The 27158-nt window shown below is 41.7% G+C and overlaps 1 protein-coding gene across 2 annotated transcripts in view; it reads left to right on the top strand.

Moving 5' to 3' along the window:
- Positions 1 to 23998, top strand: part of LOC133628671 (microtubule-associated protein 1B-like) — a 140876-nt gene extending 116878 nt beyond the window's left edge. For both annotated transcript variants that reach the window (XM_062017098.1, XM_062017097.1), the window contains 3 exons: positions 7315 to 13444; positions 20403 to 20641; positions 21363 to 23998. In XM_062017098.1, the coding sequence (XP_061873082.1) occupies positions 7315 to 13444; positions 20403 to 20641; positions 21363 to 21518 (6525 nt within the window). In that variant the 3' untranslated portion in view covers positions 21519 to 23998. The remainder of the gene's footprint in view (positions 1 to 7314; positions 13445 to 20402; positions 20642 to 21362) is intronic.
- Positions 23999 to 27158: the final 3160 nt, after the last annotated feature.

Below are 27158 nucleotides of genomic sequence, written 5' to 3'. Positions count from 1 at the left end.
AACAAGTTGTCACATTTAATTTGGCTGTTATGTAAAATGTATATTTAAATAAATGATATGGCTGCATCCCTAGATATTTAGATTCCAAAATTATTAGGAGCATTTCAGTGGAGTGAGATTTGAAAGTTCAGCACTGAAAAAGTAAAGTTTGCACGAGCTCCAGTATGACCTTATTATATCCATTTGGGGACACTATTTAGCAGGATCTGTTGTGACAAGACAAGGAGTAATGGTTTTAAACTAAAAGAGAGTAGGTTTAGATTAGATATAAGGAAGAACTTTTTTATGATGAGAGTGGTGAAATACTGGAACGGATTGACCAGAAAGATAGTAGATGCTCCATCCCTGAAAACATTTAAGGTCAGGTTGGACAGAGCTCAGAGCAGCCTGATCTAGTTGAAGATGTCCCTGCTCATTGCAGAGGGCTAGATGACCTTTAAAGGTCCCTTCCAACTCAAATTATTCTATGGTTCTAGGATTCTATGATCCTTTTCTCAAAGCCTCTTTGTTCACCATATGGTTGTAGAGTTGGGGAAAGAACTGGTTTTCTGCTTTCTGAAATATGTGTGATGCCTAAAAGTCAGTTCAGTTACTCTTCTGTGAAATTGCAAATCCAATCTCCTTGCAGCACTGACTAATTAGTAATACATAATTACTTTATGACTACATGCAAAACTAGGGGCAAATCCTACCATTACAGTTAGGAAGCCAAACTATTGGCTGGAAAGCAGAGCAGTGGTGGTTGGCTATGGGTTACAGCCACTGGGGGATTGCCTCAGTGGTGAGTGTGCAGGGTGTACTCCTATGGTTTCTGAGTAAAACTCACTTGACTCATCTCTGCTGCTGGAAGCATGCTCACTAGCCAGACAGCATGGCTGTTTTAAAGTTTTAGCTTCCAGCTTATTGTATCTGAAACCTTGGGCTCCCATTACTTCTAAAAGATTTCACAAAAGCAGCGAAAGATCAAATTTGCCATACCGCAGTCTCTGTATGTGACATTTTTAAAAGGGTTCCATTAATGGGAAATTTTTAGGCAGTCTACAAATTGGAAAAAAGGTTAGAAAAAATTCCAGTCTTTAATATTGATGGGCATTAGGCTGCCCAGTCCCCTGAGTCAGAGAACCACGAGTGTGGGAACAGCGATTTTCCGTTTGTGGACACTGAAATTGTAAGGGACAGTGGTATCAACTGAATGTTACTAAGTCCATGGGGCCTGATGGGATTCATTCCAGAGTACTGAAGGAGCTAGCAGATCTTACAGCAGGACTCCTTTCAATCTCTTGGGAGTCTGGTGAGGTCCCCACTGACTGTATCCAGCCAATATTATTACAATTTACAAGGAGAGTGTGAGGGAAGACTCAGGGAACTACAGACCTGCTGATCTAACTTCACGTCCTGGAAAAATTGCAGAGAAGATCATACTGGGTGCTATTGAAAGGCATTTAAAGGACAATGCAATCATCAGGTGCAGTCAACATGGATTCACAAAGGGAAAGTCCTGTCTAACTAATTTGACCTCCTTCTATGATAAGGTGACCCACCTGGGGGATGAAGGGAAGGCAGTAGAAATAGTTTTTCTGGATTTTAGTAAGACTTTGGATATTGTCCCTCACAGCATCCTTCTGGACAAGTTGTCCAACTGTAGGATGAACAGGTTCACAGTATGCTGGGTGAAGAACTGTCTGAAGGACAGGGCTCAAAGGATTGTAGTGAATGGGGCTACATCTGGCTGGTGGTCAGTCACCAACATTGTTCCTCAGGGCTCAACTCTGTTCTATATTTTTATCGGTGATCTATATGCAGGAGATCAATGCATCATTAGCAAGTTTGCTACCAAAGATATTAAACTGGGAGGTGCTGTTGACTTTCTTGAGGGAGAAGAGACCTTGCAGAGGGTTCTAGATAGATTGGAACATTGGAAAATCATTAATGGGATGAAATTTAACAAGGCCAAATTCTGGATCCTGCACCTGGGATGGAGTAATGTGGGACGTGAGTATAAATTGGGAGAGGAATAACTGGAAAGCATCCCTGCACAAAGGGATCTGGGGGTGCTGGTTGACAGCAGGCTCAATATGAGTCAGCAGTGTGCCCTGGAAGCCAAGAGGGTAAACTGCATCCTGGGCTGCATCAAATACAGTATAACCACCTGGTCAAGAGAGAACACTAGCTCTTAATACTATAGCATAAAACATTTTGTTTTCTGTGCCTTTATTTCAGTATCTGGCTTTGGTACCAGTATGTTATCAAACACTGTCAAAGTTAATGAAGTTATTCTAGATTTTTACTTTTCATAGAATTAGAGAATTGTTTCAGTTCAACAAGACCTTTAAGATCATTGAGTCCAACCACTAACCTAACACTAATCGAGCCCACCACTAAACAATGTCCCTCAGCACCTCATTTATGTGTCTTTTAAATATCCCCAGGTATGGTGACTCCACCACCTCCCTGGGCAGCCTGTGCAAGTTCAACTCTTTCAGTGAAGAAGTTTTTTCTGATATTCATTCTAAATCTCCCATGGTGCAACTTGAGGCCATTTCCTCTTGTCCTATTACTTGTTACTTGGGAGAAGAGATCTAACCCCACCTTGCTACAACCTCCTTTCAGGTAGTTGGAGAGTCTTCTCTGAGCCTTCTTTTCTCCAAGCTAAACAACCGCGGTTCCCTCAGCCACTCCTCATAGGACTTGTGTTCTAGACCCTTCACCAGCTTCATTGCCCATCTCTGGACACGTTCTAGAACCTCACTGTCCTTTTTGTAGTGCTTGGCTCAAAATTGAACACAGTATTGAAGGTGCAGCCTCACCAGTGCTGAGTACAGGGGCATAATTACTTCCCTGGTCATGTTGGTCACACTATTTCTGATACAAGCCAGGATGCCATTAGCCTTCTTGGCCACTTGAGCACCCTGCTGGCTCATGTTCACATAACTTTCGACCAACAGCCCCAGGTCCTTTTCTGCCAGACACAATTCTAGCCACTGTTCCCCAAGCCTATAGCGTTACATGGGGTTATTGTGACCCAAGTGCAGGATCTGGCACTTAGCCTTGTTGAATCTCATACAGTTGGCCTTGGCCCATCAATGCAGCTTGTCCATATCCCTCTGAAGTGCCTTCCTATCCTCAAGCATATCTATGCCCCTGCACAGCTTTGTATCATCTGCAAATTTACTGAGGATGCACTCAATCCCATCATCCAGATCAATGAACAGAACAGGCCCCAACACTGAGCCCTAGGGAATACCACTTGTGACTGGCTGCCAATTGGATTTAACTCCATTCACCACCACACTCTGGGCCTGGGTAGTCAGCCAGTTTTCCACCCATCATAGAGTAGGTCCATCCAAGCCATGGGCAGCCAGTTTCTCCAAGAGAGTGCTGTGAGAAACAGTGTCTAAGGCTTTATTAAAGTAGACAACATCCACAGCCTTTCCCTCATCCACTAGGTGGGTCACCTTATCATAAAAGGAGATCAGGTCACTCAAGCAGGACCTGCCTTTCACAGAATCACAGAATCTTAAGGATTGGAAGGGACCTTGAAACATCATCTAATTCAAACCCCCTGCCAGAACAGGACCACATAGAGTAGGTCACACAGGAACTCATCCAGGTGGGTTCTGACTGGGCCTGATCACTTGGTTGGCTTGTATATGTCTCAAGACAATCTGCTCCATAATCTTCACTGGCACCGAGGTCAGGCTGACAGGCCTGTAGTTCCCTGGATTTTCCTTCTGGTCCTTCTTGTAAATGGACATCACCACATTAGTTAACCTGCAGTCCACAGAGACTTCCCTGGTTAGCCAGGACTGCTGGTAGATGATGGAAAATCATAGAATCATAGAATGATAGGGGTTGGAAGGGACCTTTAGAGATCGTCTAGTCCAACCCCCCTGCAGATTCACCTAGATCAGGTCACAGAGGAACATGTCAAGGTGGGTCTTGAAGTCCTCCAAGGAAGGTCTTCTCCACAACCCCTCTGGGCAGCCTGTTCCACTGCTCCGTCACCCTCACAGTGAAATAGTTTTTTCTTATATTTAAGTGGAACTTTTTGTGTTCCAGCTTCATCCCATTACCCCTTGTCCTGTTGCTAGCTACTATAGAAAAAAGGGATGTCCCAACCTCCTGACACCCACCCTTTAGATATTTATAAATGTTATTAAGATCTCCCCTCAATCTCCTCCAGACTAAACAGCCCCAGTTCCTGCAGCGATTCCTCATATGAAAGATGTTCCATTCCCCTGATCATCTTGGTGGCCCTGCGCTGGACTCTACAGCACTTCCCTGTCCCTCTTGAGCTGAGGAGCCCAGAACTGGACACAGTACTCCAGATGAGGCCTCATCTGGCCAGAGTAGAGAGGGAGAAGAACCTCCCTTGACCTGCTGGCCACACTCTTCTTGATGCATCCCAGGATGACATTGGCCTTCTTGGCCAAAATGGCTTGTTGAGCACTTGTACCAGCTCCCTTAGTACCTTCAGGTGGATATCATCTGGTCACATAGACTCGTGTGCATCTAAGTGGAGAAGCAGGTCACACCATTTCCCCATGGACTAAGGGGGCTTCATTCTGCTCTTTATCAGTTTCTTCTGGCTCAGGGGACTGGATACCTTGAGAGCAACTGGCTTGTGGTCCGTGAGTTTAAAATCAAAATAATGACAAGAGCATTTTTAAACTTAACACGTTTTTTTTTTCTGTCTCTTTAACCCTGACGTTATAGTTTTATTTACAATTGTATTTTCTAAAAGCATTTTAAATGTCATATATTGCATGTTATGATATAATATTGTAGTGGTTTGGCCCAGCTAGCAAAGAAGCACCACAACAGTCTCTTGCTCGGTGCCCCCCCATCCCCACCCTTGTTAGGATGGCAGAGGCCCCAACGAAATGGGTAGAAAAAGATAACCAAGGGTGTTGTCGATTGAGACAAGGGCAGGGAGGGCTCGCTGCCAATTACAGTTCTGAGCAAAGCAGACTCCACTACTCAACTTAGAGAATAAAGTAGGAAAGTTTATTCTACTCAGAATTAACAGAACAGAACAAAAAGCAAAAAGGGAGTAGGATGACTGAGAAAATTACAACCAGCACTTTAAGATCTCCCTCCCCCATCCCTCCTTTCTTCCGGGGCCCAGCTCACTGCTCCCGATATCTCTACCTCCTCCCCCCTCAACGGCTCAGGGCGGGGGGGGGGGGGGGGGGGGGGTAGGGAAGGGTGGATGTGGTTAGTCTCTCACAGATGATCTCTGATGCTTCTTTCTTCTCAGTTGAGGACAACTCCTTGCATTCTTCCCCTGCTCCAATACAGGGTCCCTCCCATGGGAGGACACAGTCCTTACTGAACTTCTCTGATGTGGGTGCTTCCCAGCAACTATGGCTTCTGCCAATACAGAGTCCCTCCCACGGGACACAGCTCTTAATGAATATTTCTGGCGTGGATTTTTCTCCTCGGTTGCAGCTATACAGGGTCCCTCTCTTGGGACATAGCCTCTTCTGAGCATAATTTTAATGAGCTTCTTTGGCATGGGTTCCTCCCCACAGTTACAGCTTCTGTGAATATGGGGTCCCTCCCATGGGACACAGTCTCCTCCAGCCACAGTCACTGCCCCTGGCTCGGGGTCTTTAATGAAGAGAATCACTGCTCCTGGATAGGGATCTTTTACAAAGTGAGTCTCTGCCCTTGATGCAAGGTCTTTATTAAAATGCAAACAAATCACAGCTTCACCAGTCCTCTCTGCACGATGCAGGGGGGTCTCTGCTCCAGCATATCTCCTCCTCTCTTTCCTCACTGACCTTTGAGTCCACATGGTTGTTTCTCTTCCAACTCCTTGCACTACCACCAGCTGGAGAAGAAGAAGGGAGACAAGAAGAAGAAACATGAAGAAGCCTCCTCTTCCGGCTTCTTAAAAAGTGATTGTGGAGGTACCTAATTGGCTCAGCCCCAGAAGTGAGTCTGGCTCAGAGCTGGGGAGAGTTTCGAGCAACTTCTTACAGGAGCCATCTTTACAGCCCTTTCCCCCTTACCAGAAACGGCTGTCGTGTCAAACCATAACAAATATGTATTTTTATATATATTTGTCATGATTTAACCCCAGTTGACAAGTATGTACCACACAGCCTCTTGCTCATTCCTCCCCCAGTGGGATGGGGGAGAGAATCAAAAGGGTGAAAGCAAGAAAACTCATGGGTTGAGATAAAATACCAACAGTTTAATAGAGAAACCAAAAGCCACACATGCAAGCAAAGCAAACCAAGGAATTCATTCATTGCTTCTCATCATCAGGCAGGTGTTCAGTTATCACCAGGAAAGCAGGGCTCCATCACACGTAATGGTTATTTGGGAAGACAAATGCCATCACTCCAAACAACCCCCCTCCTTATTCTTGATAACGATGATGTCGTATGGTATGGACTATCTCTTGGGTCAGTTGGGGTCAGCTGTCCCAGCTGTGTCTGCTCTTGTGCATCCTTAGTCTTCTCTGTGAATGGTTGGTATGAGGAGCAGAAAAGGCCTTGACTCTGTGTAAGTATTGCTCAGCAGTAACTAAAACATCCCTGTCATCACCACTGTTTTCTGCACAAATTCAAAACAGCCCCATGCAAGCTACTATGAAGAAATTTAACTATTCCAGGCAAAACAAGCACAATAGAATATATATAAATGTATGTACCTCACAATCTCACAAATATAAAACTTGCAACTGTTTGGATTTTTGATGCAATAAATAATTTCTGGAAAACTGTCCTGCAGTCTGAGACTTGGGAGCCAGCCTGCAGAAAGAACTGTAGTAACGATGGTGTTGTGGAATACATCCTGTATGAGGAGGGGGTGAGGAAGGCAGCTGCCCATGAGGATACTGGCCTCCTCTGGGCTGCAGTTGTTCTCTGCCTATTAAAAGGATGGATTGTTTTTCTGAGATATTTGGCTGGCTCTTCTGGATGGACAGGAGCAGCAGGGAGACTCATGAGTCAATGGCAGAGAGAGTGGCAGCTTTGGCAGCATTAGCCTCATTAGTCCTTATCTCCTCTAAATATAAAAGATTGTACTGTCCTTCTATAAAGGGTGAAGGAAGGACTGAAAGCCTTGAGGTACTTTCAGAATGCGGAAGGTACCTTTCCTCCTAAACTACTCCTTTGTATTTAAAAAAACATAGTAGTAAGCTAATTATGGTAACAGGTTCCTTTAGCTTGTAGGATGGGTACTCAGTGCAGAAGTGAATGAAAAAGGTTTTATCTAACTAATCAGGAAATATGTTCTGACATGAATAGTAATTAAAAAATGAATTTAAATGCATCTTGTGTTTTTGTTTTACAAACCTAGATTGGTGAATTATTGAGCACCACACACCCTGCCAATAAAGCCAGCTTAACTCTTTTCTGTCCTGAGGAAGGAGACTGGAAAAATTCCAACCTTGACAGACACAACCTTCAAGACTTTATTAACATTAAACTCAACTCAGCTTCCATATTGCCTGAAATGGAAGGACTCTCTGAATTCACAGAGTATCTGTCAGAATCAGTAGAAATGTCATCACCCTTTGATATTTTGGAACCTCCAACTTCAGGAGGTTTCTTGAAACTCTCCAAACCCTGCTGTTATATTTTCCCAGGTGGAAGAGGGGACTCTGCATTGTTTGCAGTGAATGGATTTAACATGCTTATCAATGGAGGATCCGAAAGAAAATCTTGCTTTTGGAAACTTATCCGGCACTTGGATAGGGTAGATTCCATACTACTCACTCACATTGGAGATGACAACCTGCCAGGAATCAATAGCATGCTTCAGCGAAAGATAGCTGAATTAGAAGAGGAACAGTCTCAAGGGCCTACTACCAATAGTGACTGGATGAAAAATCTGATCTCACCTGATTTAGGAGTTGTATTCCTTAATGTACCTGAGAACCTGAAGAATCTGGATCCTAACTTTAGAGTAAAAAGGAGTGTAGAAGAAGTTTGTTTTACACTCCAATATTTAAATAAACTGTCTATGAAACCAGAACCTCTTTTTAGAAATGTAGGAAATACCATTGACCCCATCATTTTATTTCAGAAAATGGGAGTTGGCAAACTTGAGATGTATGTGCTTAATCCTGTCAAAAATAGCAAAGAGATGCAATATTTTATGCAACAGTGGAGTGACACTAGCAAAGATAAAGCTCAATTCCTGCTACCAAATGGCCATGAACTAGACATTCCATTATCCTATTTCACCTCTGTCTCATCCCTGATTGTGTGGCACCCAGCTAATCCTGCAGAAAAAATAATCCGAGTTCTGTTCCCTGGAAACAGCACTCAATATAATATTCTAGAAGGACTAGAAAAACTCAAACACTTAGACTTCCTTAAACAACCAATAGTTACACAAAAAGACCTAATGGGGAACATTGCTAGTCCAGCTGTGAAACAAGTAAAGTTGAAACAACGAACAGACGGCAAGGAGAGTCTGAAGCCTGCTGCAAAGATACCAACCAAACCTGTCAGAAAGGAATCTAAAGAAGAAATGACAGAGCCTGCAAAGCCTAGTCCAACACCAGAAAAGCTTCAGAAACTGGAAAGCAAAGTTCCAGTTATAAAAGAGAAACCAGCAAAAGTGGAGACCAAACTTATAGTGGTCAAAAAAGATGTAACAAGTAAAGAGCGATTAGTAAAATCTGAAACTCATGAAAAACAAGCTACAGATGTAAAAGCAAAAGTGGCAGTGAAAAAGGAAGTCAAAGTAAAACCTGAAGAAAAGAAAGAGGAAAAGGAAAAACCAAACAAAGACATTTCTAAAAAAGAGGAGAAAACACCCATCAAAAAAGAAGATAAACACAAAAAAGAGTTCAAGCAAGAAGTTAAAAAAGAGGTGAAAAAGGAAGAGAAGAAGGAAACTAAGAAGGAAGTAAAAGAAGCCAAAAAGGACATTAAAAAAATTCCTAAAGAGACAAAGAAGACAGTTGCTCCTTTGACTGAAGTAAAAAAGCCAGCAGCAAAGTCTAAATCGCAAAAGGAGGAATCTGCTAAAAAAGCAGCAGTACCTGTTGAAAGGCGAAAAGAAAAATTAAAAATTAAGACTATGAAGAAGGAGATCAAAGTCAGTGGAGTGCAAGCTGCCCTTGCGGCAGTTGGAGCCACTGCCACAACTGTAGCAGCTACAGAAATTACATCTAGTGGAAAAGAACTGGAAGTAGAAAGATCCCTTATGTCTTCACCTGAGGATTTAACAAAGGATTTTGAGGAATTAAAAGCTGAAGAAGTAGAAACAATAAAAGAAACAAAACTTCAAGTAGCACTTATAGACTACGAACTGAAACTCACTGGCATAGAACAAAAAGAGGCCTTTGAAGTCCAAAAAGAAAAATTATACAATGAAGGACCTGCTGAGTCCTCTGATGAAGGCATAACTACCACAGAGGCTGAGGGTGAGTGTGAACAAACACCTGAAGAATTGGAACCTGTGAAAAAACATAGGGTTGATGACAATGAAAAGTTTGAAGATGAGGGAACTGGTTTGGAAGAACCATATGAAGCAGGAGATTACGAGAAAAAGGCAGAGAGAGAAGAAGCTGAAGAACAAGGTGAAGATGAGGAAGTAAAGACACTACTGGACACCACAAAACCATATATGCAGGAAGTAAGAAAAATGAAAGAGAGTTCAGAAAAAATAATGTCTGAAGCAGATTCTAACATTAAAGCAAAAAAATATATTGAAAAGGCAAATGATGAGGATGGACGGGGCAAGGAAGACAGGGAAGAAGCAGTAGAAAAGGCAGAAACTGAGGAGACTGAAGAAGAGGAGGAAGACAAAGCAGAAGACATCAGAGATGATGAGGAGACTGAAAAAATAGAAGCTGAAGAAGACTATGTGATGGCTGTGGTAGACAAAGCTGCAGAAGCTGGTGAAGTTGAAGATAAATATGGCCTACTCATAATTACACCAACAAAATGCTCAGACCCTCAGTCTCCAGCAGTTGAACTGGCCTCTTCTATCCATGATGAAACATTACTTGGTTCAGAAAGTGAAGCCACTGTTTCTGATGAAGAAGATAGAGAAGATCAACCTGAGGAATTCACTGCTACTTCAGGTTATACACAGTCTACCATTGAAATATCCAGTGAACCAATGCTGGATGAAATGTCTACACCTCAGGATGTCGTGAGTGATGAAATTAACGAGGAAAGTGAGTCACTTTCTCAAGAGTATATGAACATTACCAAGTATGAGACATCACTGTACTCTCAAGAATTTGCTAGACCTAAACTTTCTCCACTTCTGGATGCTTTTAATGAATTATCAGAAGGATCCAAAATAGAGGCCACAGAAGGTAAAGACTATAATGCCTCAGCTTCTACCATCTCACCACCTTCTTCATTAGAGGAAGACAAATTCTGCAAGTCTGCTTTCCAAGATATATATTGTCAAAAAGGAAGTGAAATCCAAGGCACTAACAAATTAGAAATCCAAGAACCCTATACAGAAAATGGTGGAAAATGTAGTCCAGTCAAGAGTCCAGCTGAGAGTTTGTCTCCTCTGTCACCCATTGCCAAAACACCACTGAGTGAACGTAGTGTGAACTTTTTGCTCACTTCCAGTGATATCAAGGTTTCATCTGAGAAATGGGGACAGGCTACATTGCCTGATGTACATCAAGAAGTTGCCAAAGAGCACTGTGCAAGCCCTAAAGAGAAAACGTTAGAAGTAGTATCTCCCTCACAGTCTGCTGCTGGTAGTGCTGGCCACACATCTTATTATCAGTCTCCCACTGATAAAAAATCCAGTCAGCTTCTCTCTGAAACTATTGAAAAGTCAACAGAAGCTCCTGTTAGCTTTGAACTCAGTGAAGTCAAAAATGAGTCTGAAAAATCCAGAATAAGCCCTATGGATGAGCCTGTGCCAGATTCAGAATCTCCTATTGAAAAGGTTCTCTTGCCTCTACGGAGTCCACCACTGATAGGTTCAGAGACCACTTATGATACATCTTTGACTGCTAATGTAAAATCTCCCAGTAGAGATTATGGAAGTCCTTCTGAGGGAAAACATGAAAAAGAAAAATCACCTGTTGAGATGAGCCGAACTTCTGAAGCCAGCTCTGTGGGCCTTTTCCAAGGAAAACAAGATGAAAAAAACATGGAGTTTATGGTAATTAAAGAAGGCTTCAGCTTAGAAAGGAAAACGGAGGATACAGAACCCAGCAGTTCCCAGTCTTCACTGGCCTTGGATGAGCGGAAGTTGGCAGGTGATCTGTCACCTACTCAAATAGATATTGGTCAGTTTGGTTCCTTAAAAGAAGACACCAAAATGTCAATTTCTGAAGGTAGTGTTTCTGACAAGTCTCCAACTCCAGTTGATGAGGTTGTAGTAGAAGATACCTATTCCCATATAGAAGGAGTAGTTTCTGTCTCTACAGCATCTGTTGCTACTAGTTCATTTCTAGAACCAACTACTGATGATGTATCTCCTTCTTTGCATGCGGAGGTTGGATCTCCCCACTCTACTGAAGTTGATGATTCCCTTTCAGTGTCAGTTGTACAAACACCAACAATGTTTCAGGAAACAGACATGTCTCCATCTAAGGAAGAATGCCCAAGGCCCATGTCAATTTCTCCAGATTTCTCACCTAAAACCCCAAAATCAAGAACCCCAGTGCACAATCACAGATCTCCTGAGCAGTCAACTATGTCAGTAGAATTTAGTCAGGAGTCCCCTGAGCAATCTTTAGCGATGGACTTTAGTAGGCAATCTCCAGAGTATCCTACTGTAGGCACTAGTATACACTATGTATCTGAAAACGGAACAACAGAAGTAGACTATAATCCTTCAGATATACAAGTTCCTATTTTTGCACAGATTTCTTTTGTGGAGCAATCATTGTGCTCTCAGAAGAAGAATATTTCAGAAATTATTTCAGTTTCTCAAATTGAAGCTTCATCCTCAACTTCATCAGCTAATACACCTTCCCATTTAACTTCACCACTGCCAGAAGAAACTTTTTCAGGTGCTGTTCCACCCAGAGATATGTCACTATATTCTTCTTTTACCTCAGAAAAGGTGCAGAGCATAGAAGAAAAGCTGTCACCAAAGTCTGACCTATCTCTATTAACTCCAAGGAAATCTTCTCCTCTGTACTCTCCTAGTTTTCCAGATTCATCTCCTGCAATCACAGAAGTGGTGTCAGCTAGTCATGCATCTTCGCTGTCACTGCAAGTGCCCTCTGTCAAAGCATTTGGTTACCAGGAACCCTTAACAAAGCACAGTCCAGAATCTTTAATCAGCCCAGAGAAAGATTCAGAAAAAAGCAGCAAGTCACCAAAAGAATTTAGTTATTCTTACAAGGCCACAGAGAAAACTAGTAGGTCACCAGAAGATATTAACTACTCCTATGAGGTAGTTGCAAAATCTAGATCACCTGAGGCCACAGATTATTCTTATGAGATTGCAGGAAAAATCACTAGGTCACCAGGATTCACAGATTATTCCTATGAGATAATTGGGAAAATCACCAAATCACTTGAGGTCACAGATTATTCCTGTGCTAGAACTGGGAAAACTACCAGTTCATCCGATGCCATGAATTATGCCTATGAGACAACAGGGAAAGCCACTAGCTCACCTGAAGCCACAGATTACTCATTTGAAACAGGTGGGAAAACCACCAGATCATCTGAAGCTTATAGCTATTCCTATGAAGCAAGTGCTCCAGAATCCTGTCAAGATATTGATTTATGCCTTTTGTCCTCTTGTCAATATAAACATCCTAAAACTGAACTCTCACCCTCATTTATCAACCCAAATCCTGTTGAGTGGTTTGCAAGTGAAGAACAGTCTCAAGATCAAGAGAAGCCACTAACTCAGTCTGGGCAAGCCCAGCCACCTTCTGGAGGAAAGCAGCAAGGACCACAGAATGATGAAACCCCTCCCACATCCATGAGTGAGTCTGCTCCATCTCAGACTGATTCAGATGTTCCCCCTGAGACTGAGGAATGCCCTTCCATCACTGCAGATGCTAATATTGACTCAGAAGATGAGTCGGAAACCATTCCAACAGAAAAGACAGTTATGTATAAACAAATTGACCCATCGCCTGTTCCAATGCAGGATCACATTCCTTCCCCTAGGCACCCTGATGTCTCCATGGTTGATCCAGAGACTTTGTCCATCGAGCAGAATTTGGGTAAACCTTTGAAGAAGGACCTCAAAGAAAAGACAAAGACAAAAAAGCAGGGCACTAAGACCAAGTTGTCTTCTCCTGTTAAAAAAAGTGATGGTAAATCAAAACAAGTGGCTTCACCAAAATCATCTGTAAAAGAATCTTTAGACAAAATTTCCAAAACAGCTTCTCCAAAAAAGGAGGAATCTATGGAGAAGGCAACCAATAATATCCCTAATCCAGAAGTAAAGTCTCAAGTGGAAGATAAAGACACCAAGAATGCAGCAAATAAAACATCCAAGTCAGTAAAGACTGCAACCACAGGTAAGGACAGATAGGAGTTCCATAAGATTTTTGTAGCTGTTGCAGTGAAGTTAGGTTGCCTTTATATCAACTGAGAACATGGTTTGTATAAGACTCCCAAAGAAAGTCCATGCTTTAAATTTAAATCTGGCTTGTTAAGGCCACATTTAAATGAATGAAATTCACTGAATCAACTTTTGCAATATGAGAAACCTGATGTGTCAGTTTGCTCATATGTAAAGTATTAGAGTACATCGAATATCATAGAATCATAGAATCATAGAATGGTAGGGGTTGGAAGGGAACTTTAGAGATCATCTAGTCCAACCCCTCTGCAGAAGCAGGTTCACCTAGATCAGGTCGCATAGGAACATGTCCAGGCAGGTCTTGAAGACCTCCAAGGAAGGAGACTCCACAACCCCTCTGGGCAGTCTGTTCCACTGCTCCGTCACACTCACAGTGAAATAGTTTTTTCTTATGTTTAAGTGGAACTTTTTGTGTTCCAGCTTCATCCCATTACCCCTTGTCCTGTTACTATCTACTATAGAAAAGAGGGATGTCCCAACCTCTTGACACCCACCCTTTGTATATTTATAAATGTTAATAAGATCTCCCCTCAATCTCCTCTTCTCCAGACTAAACAGCCCCAGTTCCTGCAGCGATTCCTCATATGAAAGATGTTCCATTCCCCTGATCATCTTGGTGGCCCTGCACTGGACTCTCTCCCTGTCCCTCTTGAGCTGAGGAGCCCAGAACTGGACACAGTACTCCACATGAGGCCTCACCAGGGCAGAGTAGACGGGGAAAAGAACCTCCCTTGACCTGCTGGCCACACTCTTCTTGATGCATCCCAGGATGCCATTACCCTTCTTGGCCACGAGGGCGCATTGCTGGCTGATATTTAGTTTATTATCAATCAGGACTACTAGGTCTCACTCTGCAGAGCTGCTCTTCAGCAGTTCGACCCCAAGCCTGTAATGGTGAATGGGGTTGTTCCTTCCCAGATGCAGGACTCTGCACTTGTCCTTGTTGAACCTCATGAGGTTCCTCTCTGCCCAACTCTCAAGCCGGTCGAGATCCCGCTGAATGGCAGCACAGTCTTCTGGGGAATCAGCAAGTCCTCCAAGTTTGGTGTCATCAGCGAACTTGCTGAGGGTACACTCTGTCCCCTCATCCAGGTCGTTGATGAAGATGTTGAACAAGACTGGCCCCAGAATTGATCCCTGTGGAACTCCACTGGCCACAGGCCTCCAACTCGATTCTGTGCCATTGATCACCACCCTCTGGGCTCTGTCAGTCAGCCAGCTCTCGATCCACCTCACTGTCCACTCATCTAAGCCACACTGCCTGAGCTTTCTGATGAGGATGTTATGGGAGACAGTGTCAAAAGCCTTGCTGAAGTCAAGGTAGATTACATCCGCTGCTCTCCCCTCATCTAGCCAGCCAGTTATGCACTCATAGAAGGATATCAGGTTAGTCAAACAGGATTTCCCCTTGGTGAAGCCACGTTGACTCTCCCTGATGACCATCTTATCCTTCATATGTTCAGTGATAAAAATATCAAGAACTTAATACAAGATGACTGAATTTTTAACCAACTAGTAGAATTAAAAGTACCACTTTTGTAGATGAAGTGAAATCATAATAAGTTGAACCACTTACTGTAAAAATCATGTAGGCACAATACTCTAAAAATAATACAATTTAATATTGTGAGAGGAAAAGGTACTATCAGACATTGTATGCTTTTATTACATTGCTGGATCAACTTTAAAAAGAGTATTTTTAAAATATTATACCAGTAGGAAGAGCACTTTCAGTGAACTGAACATGTATATTGCATATTCCAGTTAAAGTCTTATGCAATCAGTGATGACTAAACATACTGAAAATTAATGTAATATTGAATGATTGATGTGTATTCTAAGTAGTAATAAAATATCATTAGAAAATATTAATGAATAATAACATATTAATAAATAATAAAATATTAATTAGATGATTGAATGTTGATGAGATTATTTTAGTCTAGATAAGAGGAGACTGCAGGGAGATCTCATTAATATTGACAAATATCTAAATGGTGGGTGTCAGGAGGTTGGGACATCACTTTTTTCTATTGTATCTAGTGACAGGACAAGGGGTAATGGAAAGAAGCTGGAACACAAAAAGTTCCATTTAAACATAAGAAAAAACTATTTCACTGTGAGGGTGACGGAGCACTGGAACAGTCTGCCCAGGGAGGTTGTGCAGTCTCCTTCTCTGGAGGTCTTCAAAACCCATCTGGATGCGTTCCTGTGTGACCCAATATAGGTGGACCTGCTTCTGCAGGGGGGTTGGACTAGGTGATCTCTAAAGGTCCCTTCCAACCCCTACCATTCTATGATTCTATGATTGAAGGAAGCATTGTGCTACTATTTTATTTCTGAGAGATCTTAGAGAGTATTTTGAGGATACTGTGATTTTACTATTGTCAGGACTGATGTTCTAGCTTTTTAAAAGTGTCAGATCTAGGATTCAGTACAAGCAAACCAGCATTCACCTATCTGTAGCTTCTCAATTTTAAATATTCCTCTGTACCTTTCTTACATTATCATTTGCATGTCTCTGTTAGTATATGCTTTTGAAATCAGCAGTACAGTTCCTCATTCTGTACATTTCTCCATCACTTTAGCTTTATATTACATTCTTCCTTGAAGCATAATTCTTAGTGTCGTGGTTTAGGCCCGTCCAGGGATTAGACGATTAGACTTAAGTACCCCAGACTTCGTGACTCCCGAAGGACAGGGAGGACTTAATTGTCGCTTATGGTCCCAGACAAAACAGACAAGGCTACTCAGCTTGGAGATTATAAAACCTTGGGGGAACAAGTGAAGGGTGGGGGTGCCCAAGTTATTTTCTTTTCCATTCTATCTATCAGAAGAAAAGAAGTCACTGATGCAAAAATTGCACAAGTTAACCTTTGCCTAAGCGGATGATATTGGCAAGAAGATTTCGGTTTTTATGACAATGCAACCTTCTCTGGGGACTGTAATTTGATAGGGCAGGATGGAATACACCCGTCTCACAAGGGCACTGGAATACTTGGGAATAGGCTGGCCAACTTGATCAAGAGTGCTTTAAACTGAAGGACTTGGGGGAGAGGGGGTGAAATGGCAAAGAATGAGCCATCCCATCTGACATGGAAACACATCAGGGCAGAAAATACAATGATGAGTGCTCCTCAGCCGCACCCCAAGATGAGATACAGAAGACTGACCACTCTGAGGGAGTATCAAATCAGGGAAGATCCCCTTGCATCCTTCCAGGGAACCCTGTGTGTTCGAGTAAGCCTGTGCATTGCCTGTAAACCAACACTCACAGCCTGCGGATTAAGAAGGAGGAACTGGAGATGTGGGTGTGGATGCAGGGCTATGACCTCATATCAGTTACTGAGATGTGATGGGACAGCTCACATCACTGGAGCACAGCCATGGAGGACTATGTATTGTTTAGGAAAGACAGACCCAGAAGGCAAGGAGCTGGAGTTGCTCTCTATTTGAGGGAGCAATTAGAGTGCATTGAACTCTGCCTGGGTGAGGATGAGGGGCGAGTTGAATGTTTGTGGGTGAAAATTAAGGGGCGGGGTAATATAAGTGATGCTGTTCTGGGAGTTTGTTGCCTGATCAGGAGGAGAAAGTGGATGAGGCCTTCTACAAACAGCTGAGAGCTGCCTCACAATCACAATCCCTGGTCCTCATAGAGGACTTCCACCACCCTGATATTTGCTGGCAAAGCCACTCAGCCAACCATGCACAGTCCAGGAGGTTCCTAGAGAATGTTGATGACAACTTCCTGTCACAGGCTACTGGATCTCGTGCTAACAAATAAGGAGGATCTGGTAGGGGATGTGAAGGTTGGAGGCAACCTTGACTGCAGTGACCATGAGATGGTGGAGTTCAAGATCCTGTGTCGAAGCAGCAGGGCACCAAGCAGGATTGTGAAACTGGATAGCCTTTGATGAGGGCAACATGATAGCCTTCTATGAGGACATAACGGGCTGGCTAGATGAGGGGAAAGGATGCCACAGAATCAAGTTGGAGGCCTGTGGACAGTGGGGTTCAACAGGGATCGGTTCTGGGGTCAGTCTTGTTCAACATCTTCATCAATGATCTGGATGAGGGGACAGCAAGTTCGTTGATGACACCAAACTGGAAGGACTGGCTGATTCCCCAGAAGACTATGCTGCCATTCAGCAGGATCTCGACCAGCTTCAGAGTTGAGCAGAGAGGAACTTCACGAGGTTCAATAACGACAAGTGCAGAGTCCTGCATCTGGGAAGGAACAACCTCATGGACCAGTACAGGCTGGGGGTCGAACTGCTGAAGAGCAGCTCTGCAGAGAGACAACTGGGAGTCCTGATTGATAATAAACTAACCATGAGCCAGCAATGTGCCCTCGTGGCCAAGAAGGCCAATGGCATTCTGGGATGCATCAAGAAGAGTGTGGCCAGCAGGTCAAGGGAGGTTCTCCTCCCTCTCTCCCCTGCCCTGGTGAGGCCTCATCTGGAGTACTGTGTGCGATTCTGAGCTCGTCAGCTCAAGAGGGACAGAGAACTTCTGGAGAGAGTCCAGCGCAGGACCACCAAGATGATCAGGGGACTGGAACATCTTTCATATGAAGAAAGGCTGTGGGAACTGAGGTTGTTTAGTCTGGAGAAGAGGAGATTTAGGGGTGATCTTATTAACATTTATAAATATCTAAAGGGTGGGTGTCAGGAGGTTGGGACATCCCTTTTTTCTATAGTAGATAGCAACAGGACAATGGGATGAAGCTGGAACACAAAAAGTTCCACTTAAACATAAGAAAAAACTATTTCACTGTGAGGGTGACGGAGCAGTGGAACAGACTGCTCAGAGGGGTTGTGGAGTCTCCTTCCTTGGAGGTCTTCAAGACCCGCCTGGGCATGTTCCTTTGCGACCTGATCTAGGTGAATCTGCTTCTGCAGGGGAGTTGGACTAGATGATCTCTAAAGGTCTCTTCCAACCCCCAATATTCTATGATTGTATGATTCTATGAAAACATAAATGTTAGATCCTCTGGATACAATTACTGGTTGAATCCTTTTTGTAAGTTCATACCCTGATCCACTCTGTAGCAAAAGCAGCTTTTTTTCTGTAGTACATTTAATATGTTTAAACTTTGAACTTCCTTTGGACTGAACCTCTGCTTAGAACAGTGTGATGGCTTAGCCCTGGCTGGATGCCAAGTGTCCACCAAGTCATAGGATCACTCCCCCTCCTCAGCTAGACAGGGAATAGAAATTTGTGAGTTGAGATAAGGACAGGAATATCACTCAACAATTAGTGTCTCCAATGGTGCAGGGGATGAGGGACAGGGATTACAGTCAGTTCATTACAGATGGACTTTGCAACTGCTTCTTCTCAGTGGGAAGCCTCCTCACACTTCCCACTGCTACACTGTGGGGTCCCTCCCACGGGAGGTAGTCCTCCATAAACTTTTCCAACGTGGTTTCTTCCCATGGGCTATAGTTCTTCACAAACTGCTTCAGCATGGGATCTCCCACAGGGGCAGCTCTTCACATATTGTCCCAACATGGGCCATCCACCGGGAGAACAGTCCTTCAGGAACAGATCACTCCAGCGAGATTCCCTTACAGGATCACAAGTCTTGACAGCAAACCTGTTCTCTGCTGTGGGGTCCTCTCCCCCACAGGCTCCCAAATCCTTCCAGGAACTTTCTCCAGGGTGCTTCCCATGGAGTCACAGCCTCCTTCAGGCATCCACCTGCTTCGGCATGTGGTCCTTCATGGGATGCATGTGTATCTCTACTCCCTGGTGGTCCTCCATGGACTGCAGGGAGACAGCCTGCCTCACCATGGACTTTACCACATGTCAGAGGGAAATCTTTCTTTCAGGGTCTAAGCACCTCCTCCCTCTCCTTCTCCACTGACCTTGGTGTCTACAGAAATGTTTTCACATTCTCACTCTCTGTTGCTACTGAAGTTCAACAATTGCACAGCAACTTCTTCTCAAATATGCTATTCACAGAGGTGTTACCTCAATGGCTAGTTGGCCAGTCCTTGGTCAACTGCGCATTCATCTTAGAGTTGACTGGCATTAGCTCTGTCAGCTACAGGGGAAGCTTCTAGCAGCTCTTTATTTAATGAAACCACCCCTGTAGCCCCCGCCAGCCACCAAAACCTGGCCTAGGCAAAACCAATAGAAACAGATACAATACTATATATAGCAACAAAATCATGCTTTTCTCTACTTTTTGTGATAAGTATCTAGTTTGTGTATGCAAATAATGATCCAGGAGACAATCAAACACTTGCTCTCGGTTTCCTGAAGTAATTGCTTTATGAATTTTCTCTGTTCTCCCAAATTCCTCTTTGCTCCTCTTTCTGCTCACATGTAGTAGCTTCCTGAGGCACCTGTTAGACAGTCTGAGCATATAAACAGCTACTATGTCTTGGTATGTGCTGATACCCCAGATCTCAAGACCACTTCTGCATGGCTTTCTGTGTAACCCTAGCTTTTATAAATCTACATATTTTAGACTTTTGAAAAGTTGTGTTTATTAACTCGGAAAATAATACTGCCATTTATTGAATGTTAATTCAGTAACCACAGCCCTGTGTGGATCATAGTAGTATATTATATTACTGGGAAAGATTCAGTCAAACGTTGGTTATGTGGTAGTCAGGTTTTATTGTATTATATAGTTGTTTACTTTTATTCCTTTTTTTTCCTCCCAGTACAATCATAATTGGCATATAACAAAGCTGGAACATGTCACTAGATTTAGGAGGGTAATGCCATAATTGTTTCAGGGGACACAGAAGTACAATTGTAGCTATGTATGGCTTTACCAACAATAGCAATTTTAAGAATATAATCTCAACGGTTATAATGGTAATTAATAAATGCACATTTTTAACCAGCCTGTGACATATTCTTTTGCTTGATTTCCAAAGGACCTTGGAATAGTAAGTCATCAAAATCTACAGTGGTGCCTCCAGGACCTCCAGTGTATTTGGATCTGGTGTACATTCCCAACCACAGCAATAGCAAGAATGTCAATGTTGAGTTTTTCAGGAGAGTGCGATCATCCTACTATGTGGTGAGTGGGAACGATTCTGCAGCTGAGGAGCCAAGCAGGGCTGTTCTGGATTCTCTGCTGGAGGGCAAGGCCCAGTGGGAGAGTAACATGCAGGTAGGCTCTTCACTAGTATTTCTACCTTGAAATTTCATCTACTCTGGGAAGCACCTGCAGGAAGCCAGAGCACCTCTGTAGTGGGAGGTGGCTGCTGGGAATGGGAGTTTCCAGCCTATGCACCTTGTTTCACCAGTGATGTTGAACACCCAAGTGAAGCACACGGCTGCACCGTACTCAGCTGCTCCCCCATTTCTGGACCTTCTCATCTGTCTCTGGAGAGTAAAATAGTTGGGAACTGGTTTACAGGGACATTTGTCTATTTCATCTTGTTGCTATACCATATATGATCCAAGTTTGGAAACCTTGCAGTTTTTAAAGTATGATAGAAAAGTGAATGTTTCATGGTTTATATGGTATATCACATACACTTGAAAACTTCATGTGCATTTCCAACATGATAAATAAGCAAACAAAAAATTTAGCCATAATCTGAAGAACTATCTGTGCAGAGTACAGACTGCTACTTCTCTGGAAAGTTGCATCTCAGTACCTTAGAGAATGAAAGTCTTATTTTGATAAACTGCTTATTTACAGTCATTTTATCTTATCTATATGTTTATTTATTTCCATTTATATATCCATTTATTTAAGTATTTATTGTATAAAGATCCACTCTTTGCAAAAGGGAATCATACTTCTTGACCAGGACTTACAATGACATTTTTCTTATCAGTTGTTTTTGTTGTCCATTCCTCAGTTCTCCTGTTTTGTGTTGCAGGTGACTTTAATCCCAACCTATGACTCCGAAGTGATGAGGGAATGGTACCAAGAGACCCATGAGAAACAAAAGGATCTCAACATCATGGTTTTGGCAAGCAGCAGCACTGTTGTTATGCAAGATGAATCTTTCCCTGCATGCAAGATAGAACTGTAAGAACAAGACCATGCACCACAAGATTTACTGTCTTTCCAGAAATTCTTCAGTTTGAAAACACCTTTTAAAAAAATTCAACCCATCTATTTCAACTGCTGATCTATATACCTGCAAAATGCTATACTGTATCACAGTGATGCAATTCGCTAATATTTTCAGTCTTTGCTGATTGTTAAGGGAAATAACAGCATTCCCATAATAGGGTTCAAGTAACTGTGAAAATACAGATCCAGTTTCAACTCCAGTGAATGTTTGGAAACCATGTACTAGCAACCCTGACTCATTTCTGCCAGGCAGAGGCATTTGCCCTCTAGAGAAACACAAAAAGAAAGAGAGGTAGAGGAGAAAGTAATAAATAATAGATCTTCAGTAGTCTCATGGCAATAGATGTATTGCTTACTGCAGCTTGTTTATGTACTCACATGAAAAGGAGGTTTTAAATTTGTATCAAGCTGAGCTATTACAAAGGAGGTCCTTACTTTACAGAATTAAGTTAGCTGGAAAATAACAAGCAGCAGAATATGGCTAGAAAGGGACGTACAACCTAAATACTCATTAGCAGTTAATTTAATTTAAACTCTGCATGCTGATGTATCATAACAGTTGTAGGCCGAATATGCACATAGTCTGAACCCCATAAAATTCTAAATTTTATGTCAACGTGCAGAATTCTTTATCTAAGGCATGTTCCCAGTAAAAATCCACTCATTCCAGTCAAAACTGATCAGTTCACCTGCTTAAACATCCATATCCACTGTCAACTAACTGAAGAAAAATACCAAAGTAGTTGGGAGCACGTACAGTAGACAATTTGTCTTAGAAAGTTACTTGAATGTATAAAGAAACTTGATGCACCTTTTTTTTTTTTTAATTTATTTTAAGACAGAAAATTTATAAACAATCTATATAGGATCATAGTTACACCAGTGAAGAAGTGTGAGTGACCCTGGACAGCCTTCTACGAGGACATAACTGTCTGACTAGATGAGGGGAGAGGAGCAGATGTCATCTACCTTGATTTTGAAATGGCTTTTGACACTGTCTCCCACAACATCCTCATCGGAAAGATGAGGCGGTGTGGCTTGGATGAGTGGACAGTGAGGTGGATTGAGAACTGGCTGAATGACAAAACCAGAGGGTGATGATCAGTGGCACAGAATTGAATTGAAGGCCTGTGGCCAGTGGAGTTCCGCAGGGATGGGTTCTGGGGTCAGTCTTGTTCAACATCTTCATCAACAATCTGGATGAGGGGACAGAGTGTACCCTTAAGCATGTTCACTGATGACACCAAACTGGGAGGACTGGCTGATTCCCCTGAAGGCTGTGCTGCCATTCAGCGGGATCTTGATTGGCTTGAGAGTTGGGCAGAGAGGAACCTCATGAGGTTCAACAAGAACAAATGCAGAGTCCTGCATCTCGGGAGGAAAAACCCCATGCACCAGTACAGTCTGGGGATTGACCTGCTGGAGAGCAACTCTGTGGAGAGGGACCTGGGACTTCTGGTTGACAGCAAAATAAACATGAGACAGCAATGTGTCCATGTGGCGGAAAAGGCCAATGGCATTCTGGGATGCATCAAGAAGAGTGTGGCCAGCAGGTGGAGGGAGGTTCTCCTCCCCCTCTACTCTGCCCTGATGAGACCTCATCTGGAGTACTGTATCCAGTTCTAGGCTCCCCAGCCCAAGAGGGGCAGGGAACTTCTGGAGAGAATCCAGCACAGGGCCACCAAGATGATCAGAGGACTGGAGCATCTTCCTTATGAGGAAAGGCTGTGGGAACTGGGGCTGTTTAGCCTAGAGAAGAGGGAGGATCTCATTAATATTTACAAATATCTAAATGATGGATGTCAGGAGGTTGAGGCATCACTTTTTTCTGTTGTAAGTAGTGACAGGACAAGGGATAATGGAAAGTTCCAACAAAAAGTTCCATTTAAACATAAGAAAAAACTATTTCACTGTGAGAGTGATTGGAACACTGGCTCCATCACTGGAGAATGGACTGCCCAGGGAGATTGTGGAGTCTCCTTTTCTGGAGGTTTTCAAAACCCACCTGGAGAAGTTACTATGTAACCTGATCTAGATGGACCTGTTTTTATCAGAGGGGTTGGACTAGATGAGCTTTAGAGGTCCTTTCCAACTGCTACCATTCTGTGATTGTGTCATTCTGTGAGTGTGCATGTGTGGTACTAGAAACCCATGTGACTGGTCAAACAGCTTGGTGCTCTGAATTATGTATGATAGTTGTGTGGACAATTCATTGATTCACCAGGACAGCTCAATAAGGCAAGATAAGCATTTTTTTTGAAAGCTTCTTTTGTACTGTGGAAGCAAGATTGAAGTGGTTTTCAGTATCAGAGTTGCAAAACTTAGTGAAACATTCTGGATGTTGAAAAAGGTTATATGGCAGTCTATATAATATTCAATCTTCCTTTGTCTTATTTTGATTTTATTTGTTTTATTTAAGAATAAGTATGGGAACAAATGTACAGAAACTTTTTTTTTTAGTGCTGTGTGAACTTTTAATAGATTTTTAACAAAAGTTTTCATTTGCAGGAAAATGCAAAGAAAAAATGTTCAAGTGAAGGCTTTTTTTTTAGTAGTTTTGTAAGATAAATTAATAGTATTGTTTAAGGTTCTAGTGAGAATGGGTATTGAGGTAAGATTTATTGAAAATAGTCAAATGTCAAAACCTTTTGGCTTGCAGAGGGAAAGGGGCATCCTGGTGGCAAAATTAACCTATTGATGATGACAGAAAATTTGAAATGTTGGTTGACTAATATTTGCAAAGGTGTAACCTACATTACCAGTCCTCATAAGATCTTAAAAAAGATAGAATAAGCAATAAGCTAAAATAAATCCTTTCCTTTCCTTTCCTTTCCTTTCCTTTCCTTTCCTTTCCTTTCCTTTCCTTTCCTTTCCTCCTTCCAGTCTCAAAAATGATTTGTGCTGGTCTGTATGATTCACTCTTATGACTGGTATTAAATTTCACAATGTAGTAAACTATGACCTCATTTTATTTTCTTTATTTATAATTTATTTCAATTTTACATTGTTAGGATATTTTTGTTTAATAAACATATACTTTCACTCTGCAGTTTTATGAAGGACTTTTTTTACTGCCTTAGAGCCCTTTAAATGTGGGGTCCTGAGGCCTATTTAATTCTGTGAATTACTGTTTGTCAATTATTGGGGTGTGTTTTTTATTCTTAATGCTGCCTTTTTCTTAGGTATCTCTAGCAATGCTGTTTTATTTATTGTTATTGTTATTGTTATTGTTATTGTTATTGTTATTGTTATTGTTTATTTATTGTTTATTTATTGTAAGTTGTTAAGAATAACACAAAATGGCTATGGCAGAAAAGACAGATTGAAATGTATTGTGAGAACAAGCATGTTTGCTGTGCTCATAATGATTCACTTAAAATTGCTTTTGTAATACAGTCTTCAAACTTATAGGAAAAATCTTTGGTAGAATATTGTACTACTACATATCTGCTTTGTCTACTTTCTTATATAAGAAGTCAGATTTCAAATCTTTGAGTGGGTGGGAACAGCTTTTCTGACAATATCTGAAATGGTTTCTGCCTCTGCTTTTGTAGAAAATCAAAGTATAGCAGTGGTCCTGAGACTAATCTCACTTATGCCTCTTACTCTTGTGAATCAGGAGCAATTTCACTACAATCGGGGAAGTTACAGTCATTTCATCCTACTGTAAGTGAAATTAGAATCAAGCCTTAAATTTCCCCAAGTAAGTTTGTGATGGCTCAAGCATTTGTTTTACTTTAAAAATAATAATAATTAGGCAGTTACAACCAACTTTAAAATGTTAATTGATCTTTTGCTGCTACAAGAAAATTAAAAAACTAGTCTGGCTATTCTGAGGAATTGTAATACCTATTCTATCCATTCCCTTTTAAATTGTAATCACACCTGGGTGTAACACAGCAATGAAATCCTCCATTAGCTCCTCTTGCCCTTAATGACTTTCTTGCCTGGGGAACTAATCTGACTGTGTTAATCATAATACTATACAATTGGTTTAGTAAGTCATCAAAATGTACTGTGTACATTAACAATAAGTGCTGTTGATCAGTATAGTTTTCTAGGAACATGGTTATTGATTAATTATAAAGATTCAATAGGACACTCAAATGATGGTATTACCTATAACAGCATCCCCAGTCATGATACTGCTTCATAAAATTCAATGAAGAATTAACTTCAGAGATCACACCATAGTCCTGAACTTGGACAGGGCCTCTCTTGCATGCCTTTTCAAAGTCCTGTGGTGGGCCTGACTTCATTGACCTCTACTTTTCATGCTATTTTTCATAGAATTCACTTTTGATTTTTTAATTATCTTACATACTGTGATGGATGGAGCTAATTGTGTATATGAATGGGTTTTTTTAATTGTCTACAATAGCTTATGCATTTTAGGAGAGTTATGGCACTAATTTACTAACATTTAATCAATTTGTTAATTGAATTTTCAATTCCTTCCACCACAAGCAAGTCAGCTCTAAAGAGTACTTACTGTGCATTTAGGACATTTCTGTCTTATGCTTTTCTGTTTTCATCTGTTGCAAGAGCTTATTGCTCAGTAATGATGTTTTGAGAGAAATAGTAATTTTGTTGGGCTGGATTTATTGGAAAAGGGAAAAGTACAATGTTTACATATGGAAGAAACTGTAAGCTTTCATCTTTTCACTAAATTGAACAAAACATTAAAATCAACTAGAGATAAACATTTCTTAGAATGCAGTGATATAATATACCTGGTTTAAAAATGTTTGCTAATTAAAAAAAAAAAAGTCTGTTTGTTGTGACTTTACAAAAAATCTAAAAAAAACCCTAAATAAAAATGGCATAAAAATATTTAAGAAAAAAAGTACAGTATGAAAAAAAAGCTTCTCTGTACTAGACTAGCTAGAATATCCAGATGGCAGAGCTACCTCTTCAAGACTGGGCTGTAATCACAACTGTAAAAGAGGAAATCTGAAATATGCTTTCATGCATTTGCATGCAACCATCATCTTCCATACTACGGAAAGAAACAGTCTTGTTGCTAGCTGAGAAGCAGCTCACACACCTCCTCTCTCTTGTTCTGAATGGTATTTGTGTCAGTCTGCAACTGTGTATGGTGTATGTCATAATCTGCATCCCTTCAGTCATATCTAATGTAGAAAAATAGTTCCCAGTGAAAGTAATATGTAGTGCTTTTAAGATATTTGTGTTCAATGTCCCCTCTTCCATTGCAGGCATTTGATGTAAAGGAAACAATCTCAGTTCCACAATAAAATACAAAAGCGGTAAAATGATGTTGACATTTCTTGTCTCTGTGTGTGTATGTATGTATTTGTAAGTTTTTCCTTTCCTTCAATCATGATTACCTACTATATGGGGTTTTTCTCAAAAGATCAATGACTACTTAAATGCTAGATAAGCACTAATTTTTTAGAAACTGAAAAATAAATGTTTTTATCTCTTGTGGTGTAAAACTTTACCATGATGTACCATGATGTGGCTTCTTTTTGTTGTTCTCATTTCTGTATCCCTCAGCAGTATATGTTCAAGGGACCGTGTCAGAGATGATACCCAATAAAGCTACATTGCTGTGGGAAAATAACAGAAGACTAGT

The sequence above is a fragment of the Colius striatus genome, chromosome W (assembly GCF_028858725.1).
Source record: "Colius striatus isolate bColStr4 chromosome W, bColStr4.1.hap1, whole genome shotgun sequence".
Lineage (NCBI taxonomy): Eukaryota > Metazoa > Chordata > Aves > Coliiformes > Coliidae > Colius > Colius striatus.
This window is presented reverse-complemented; position numbering and strand designations above follow the sequence as displayed.